General features: G+C 47.3%; 1 protein-coding gene across 2 annotated transcripts in view; it reads left to right on the top strand.

Annotated features, from left to right (window-relative positions):
• Positions 1-2,460: 2,460 nt before the first annotated feature.
• LOC146829944 (nicotinamide N-methyltransferase-like) overlaps positions 2,461-6,000 on the top strand; it is a 154,363-nt gene continuing 150,823 nt past the window's right edge. Inside the window, exon 1 of one of the 2 annotated variants that reach the window (XM_085604208.1) lies at positions 2,461-2,794. In XM_085604208.1, coding sequence (XP_085460334.1) covers positions 2,644-2,794 — 151 coding nt within the window. In that variant the 5' untranslated portion in view covers positions 2,461-2,643. The remainder of the gene's footprint in view (positions 2,795-6,000) is intronic. The other variant, XM_085604207.1, reaches the window with a different exon arrangement.

Raw genomic sequence — 6,000 nt, 5'->3', positions numbered from 1 at the left:
TCTGTGCAGGCAGGGGTCTTGTCACCTGGGGGTCGCTTGTCGAGGTTTCCTGCCATTGTCTTTTGATCCTTTCAGGGCCGGGTCGGGAGGAGTCCCAGACACCCAGCAGGCGTGGAGCCAGCCCTCAGGGAGGCCGGAGGGCCGATCGAAACCCATCGTCCCAGGGGAGTTCAGAGGTGCGATAGAAACTGCTCCTCCCTCTCTCATCCCCTGGAAGCGTGATGTCCTCCAGCTGGAGTGGCGCCTCTAGGCCCGGGTTGTGCTGGGGCCGGGCGGCCATCTTGGTGCACGAAGTGGGCACGCGTGCCCGGGGTGGCCGAAAGGAGAGAGGCCATGGACGGGGAGGCCCGGGTCGAGTGTGGGTGTTCTGGTGGGAAGGATCGGCTGGGCCGTGTGCTTGGGGTCCCAGGTACCAGGTTAGGTAGTGCGGGGACAGGAAGAGCCATGCTACGAGGCCGGGTCTAACAGAAAAAGTATGACAGAGCCTAACTGAAGCCAAGGGTCTGGAAGAGAGAGTCAGAGGTGGCCAACAGTGGGAGAAGATAAGCCCGAGCAGGAGAGAGAGCGCGAGTGAGGAATAGAGAGAGCGAGAAAACATGGAAAAAGCGTGACAGAGCCTAACTGAAGCAAAGGGTCTGGAAGACAGAGTCAGGGGTGGCCAACAGAGGGACAAGATAAGCCGAGAAGGAGAGAGAGCGCGAGTGAGGAATAGAGAGAGCGAGAAAACATGGAAAAAGGGTGACAGAGCCTAACTGAAGCAAAGGGTCTGGAAGAGAGAGTCAGGGGTGGCCAACAGTGGGACAAGATAAGCCGAGAAGGAGAGAGAGCGCGAGTGAGGAATTATGGGGCATATCAACAACAACCGGCGATAATTATCGCTAAGCGCACTTAGCGCTCGGATAATTATCGCCGGCTAGCGTTGATTTTTATCGCTGAGATAGCGTGCTATTAGCAACGCTTATCTCAATAGCGATAAAAATCCTCACGCTAAGTGGCTAACGTGAGATTATCGCTGGAAACCCAGCGATAATCTCACGTTAGCTTGTTGATAGGGACAGGCAAACTTAGCCATGATATCCTCCTTCCATAGGATATCATGGCTAAGTCAGAAAAATACCAGACGTAAAAAAGCAGCGTTAACCACGGTTAGCGCCGCTTTTTTTGTCTCTAACAGGGTTAGCGATATTCTTGACAATAGGAGAAATGTCGCCTAGCGACATTTCTCCTATTATTGTACTCTGGAACGCCCCCTTTGCATCTCATTAGAGACGCAAGGGGAAGCGTAGAGTAAAAGGGTGCTAACATGCAAATTTGCGTGTTAGCACCCTGTTGTTGATAGGGCGCTAGTTTTATCTCTGCTTTTTTGGCTTTTAAAGCCAAACAAGCAGAGATAAAGCCCTTGTTGATATTCCCCAGAGAGCGAAAAAACATGGAAAAAGGGTGACAGAGCCTAACTGAAGCAAAGGTCTGGAAGAGAGAGTCAGGGGTGGCCAACAGTGGGACAAGATAAGCCCGCGCCGGAGAGAGAGCGCGGGTGAGGAATAGAGGGGCATATCAACAACAACCTGCGATAATTATCGCTGAGCGCACTTAGCGCTCGGATAATTATCGCCGGCTAGCGCCGATTTTTATCGCTAAGGTAGCGTGCTATTAGCAACGCTTATCTCATTGGCGATAAAAATCCTAGCGCTAACTGGCTAACGTGAGATTATCGCTAGAAACCCAGCGATAATCTCACGTTAGCTTGTTGATATGGACTCACAAACTTAGCCATGATATCCACCGTACATAGGATATCATGGCTAAGTCAGTCCTGAAGCAGCTGTTAGGAAAATAGCGATAACACAGGTGTTATCGCTACTTTTCCTGCCGCTATGCTTCATAGCGTGGGGCTTGATGATAGGAGAAATGTCGCTTAGCGACATTTCTCCTATCATGTCAGGTCAGGTACGCCCACTTTGCATCTCATTAGAGATGCAAAGCTGGGCGTTAGAAATCCCCACGCTAAAGCAAGGTTTCACGCGTCAGCGTGGCCTTGCTAATATGGCGATAAAATTATCGCCGCTTTTCGCCGGAAACGGCCGCTAAAGCGGCGATAATTTCTTATCGCCTCGTTGTAAATATGCCCCAGAGAGAGCGAGAAAAGCAGAAAAAGAGGTAGACGGTAGAACTAAGTGAAAGTCCGGAGGAGGCGATTTGGGTGGCAGAGCCCGCCCTCCTGCCAGTGGTCGCATCAAGGCACGGACATGGGGCATCGTCCCTGTTAAAAGGAGTTCCCCTGGCGCTGGACTCCTCCTTTCACTTGCGGGTCCCTCGCCGCGGGGCAGTCAGAAATAATGAAAACCAGAGCAACATGTCACGTGGCGCTGGCGGGGTGACGTTCAACAGGAAATGCAAATAAGGATCCGGAGGGGGCGTATTTACAAACCCTTGCGCAGCAAATGGGACACTTTTTCTAAGGGAATAAGTGACGTCACGGCAGCACGCGGGGCTTGTAAATAGCCCCAGGTTTGAGCCGAACGGATCTGTCTGTAAACAGAGCACCTTGTGTTTGACGATCATGTATAATTCACATGACTCTATATGTATATATAGCCGAGTGCGGGCACCGCTGCAGTTCAGGTTGGCACAGCCCCGGCAGACATGGCGCCCACCGCTGCTGACGTCAGGGCCTTCTACGACCTGCACTTTGACCCCAGGACAGTGATGGAGAGGCAGCTGTCCCCACAGGCGCCCTTCCTGGCAGACTCCTTCATCCACGCGCTGCCCTATGTGCAGAAGTTCTTCTCAGCAGGTACGTGCCGTGTGCTTTGCACCAGTGCAGCGCCATAGCGCTTGGTGGCTGCGTCGGTGAGCTGTGCCCACCGATGGCCTCTTTACCAGTGTGAGGTCAGGCTGGTGTTTTCAGCTCCTTGATCGAGTGAGCAGTTCTTGTCCACAGTGGGGTGGGGGGGGGGGGGTCTGTTTGTAGGTACCTACAAACTTTTCTTTGCCTCATTCTCATCCCGGAAAAGATCTAAGGTGTACTCCTTCAAAGGGAGGAGTAAATCCATTTTCAGTGTAAAAAGGGATCAGAACCCCGCGAAGTAAATGTGCAAATTCCCAGCGGGCTCTCAGCTCAGTGAAAACATCTCTTCTACGAGGGGAACCAATGTGCCACTGGCCCAGTGGTCGAAGTGGGGGAAAAAAAGTAGGGGAACTGTGGGCGGAGACTCAGGGGGCGGGAATAACCCAAGGATTGGATTAGTGGGCGGAGTCAGAGGTGTGGCTAGAAATAGCAAAACATACCAATTTTTGAACGTTTGGCATTTCACTGACCAGTTACAGCTTATAACGTTATTTAATTCAAAGACTCAATAAACATGTTTATTTGAGGTTTAATATATAAGTTGTTTATATTTAATTCATTTACAATGTGGGACATGTTTCCAATCACAGAATATTCCAAATACGCTTATAAGTGAAATCATAAGCCATTTGTCTCCGAGCCATGCAGTTTCTTTCATCTGCACTTCTCCTCCCTTTTTCTAACCATTTCTGAACATAAAATTCCGGTTTAAATTCTATGACAGGTGGCCCCACGATATTTATGAACATTGTAGAAGACAGACGATTGATTGATATTCTGTTCCGCAGTGGTGCGGGCACATCATTCATTACACTAAAGCCCCGTTCACATTCAGCAGTTGAGGTACAAAAGGTGTTTATAATGTGCATTAATGGTTTCAGGCTTTCAGAGATGCAATTTTTATTTTGTTTGTACTCTCTGAAACCAAGGATGTACTGCCTGGTATCAAATACATGCAACCTGCTACAAAGGTTTTGTAATTCTCCCTCACCGTATAAGATGTCTGCTGGATCTGGCCAATAAACTGGTTGTAGGGGTTTCATTCTATGTACTAACTCTTTGTATTCTATTTCATCATTGTTTGTGGTTGTGCATCTAGAAACATTTGATGCATTAGACATTGTCATCCTTTTTCGCAGGTTATTTGCTAAGCTCCTAAAGAACTGTGCCCTATTGATGCTAACACAGCCTTTGTTCTGTTGCAGTCCTACACCAGCAAACTGCATCCGTTCAGCAGCATCTAATGCAGTTGTAGCAAACAAAGGGCCCAGGTGCATCAGCCATTGATTCAAACACTAAAATCTGCATCTGTATTGAACGATCGGCCTCATATATGGTCATATCACGCCGCTGCAGCCTTCTGGATAGGTCACTCAATTCTGTGAGAGCATCATATAAAATGCCCATATTTTCAACAAACACCAGGGAGGTTAATAAATGGTTTAAACCATCATATTTCCTCTGCTCAATGTCACTCCTCGTTGAGTCTTTGGAAGATTCCATGAAATGTTTAATAAGTCCTTCATAGTTATTCCAAACAGCTCTCAAAGATCTTTCACTTGAGGACACCCAACGTACATCTAGCACCTTTCCAATTGCCAGAAGTCTTACTTCTACCTCCAGAGCACATTCCCCAAGCTCTCTCTGATTTTTCGGAGAGGCATGATAGGTGGTATATAGTTTATCAAAAAAAAATTTGAGCTGATTAATGCCTGCGACTTCTTTACAAACATCACCCACAGCAAGCTCCAGCTTGTGGTTAGCACAGTGCCATACACTCAACTGTGGATATTTCAGTTTCAGAAGAGTTGCCACACCGGATTTCCAACCTAACATATTGGAAGCACCATCTGTTACAAGCTGAACCAAATGACTTTTTAAATACTCATCAGTAAAACCGTGTCTCTCCAAGCATGCAAGTAAGGTATCTAAGATTAGATTTGCTGCTGTGCTTGGCAACTCAACAAGGTCCAAGAAAAAGGTCACTGGCTCATTGTGTTTATCAATACATGCTCTTACACAGATAATTAGTGTGGTCAATTTACTATTTGTGAGCTTAGGGACATATTTATGGGAATGGTGGCGCAGGGCAGCACAGCAAGTTACTTTGCTGCGCTGCTCTGCGTCACAGGGAAAGGGCGGGAATGTGCCGTATTTATCCAATATGGTGCATTCCGGTCTTTTCCCCCTGCACTGGCGCCATTTCGACAGCCTAGCTTCAACGCAGGCACACTTGCCCCATGGCGCAAGGGTGCCTCCTTTGCATGCAGGATTGTTTTTGTGCAGGAAGGGGCACCTTCCTGTACAAAAACAATCTTGAGAGGCTTTTTAATCTTTCTATGTGGGCTGCAGAATAAAGCACAGTTTGAAAGAGGAAAAAGCAAGGAGAAATAAAGATATTTCTCCTAGTTATGCCTCCTCTGGGGCAGCGCAAGATTTTGCTGCATTCCCAGGATTACAAGTCCTTGTTACCTTAACGCTTTTACTCTCGTTCAGAAATCAATGAGTATTTTCTGTCTCAAACATTGAGGACATGAATATAGGGCTCCTCCTGTACACATGTGTTAAGCAGGGCTCAGAGACAAAGGAACTCTTCAAGAGAATCTGATCTGACTCACGGAAACCCACAAGGGCTCCTTCTTATCCACAAATTGTGCACTCTTGATTGTCAGCGCCAGGATGCCTGTTAGGTGACAGTGCGCTTTACAAGTGAGATAAATAAATAAATAATTCTTATTCATGTCAGCCAGCTAGCTGCTCAAACATAGTATAGCACATATGTATTCAAGTGTCCTGCAAAGAAGAATGAGTGCGAGTAAGTAAATGTGGGTGTGAATGATTGAGTGCCTGAATGTAACTGAGCATGAGTGAAAGAGTGTATGTCGATGAAAGTGAGAGAAAGTGAGTGAGAAGGAGTCACGTAGAGTAAGTGAAACTGTAAGTTAGAATGAGGTAATCAGAGTAGGAAAAAGTGGTGAGACTGATTGAGTGAGAATGTGATACCGAATGTTGAAGAGTGAGTGCAAGTGAGCAATTTTGAGTAAAAGGGAAAGTGAATGAGAATGAATAATGGGGGTAGTGTGCCTGAGTGAGATAACATGTGAGCAAGCAGGACAAAACACAGGCCTTGGCAAAGTGGAGGTAAATATTTA

This window comes from Triturus cristatus, chromosome 5_1 (assembly GCF_964204655.1).
Source record: "Triturus cristatus chromosome 5_1, aTriCri1.1, whole genome shotgun sequence".
Taxonomy (NCBI): domain Eukaryota; kingdom Metazoa; phylum Chordata; class Amphibia; order Caudata; family Salamandridae; genus Triturus; species Triturus cristatus.
The sequence above is the reverse complement of the archived record's forward strand: the minus strand, read 5'-3'. Positions and strand labels throughout refer to the sequence as shown.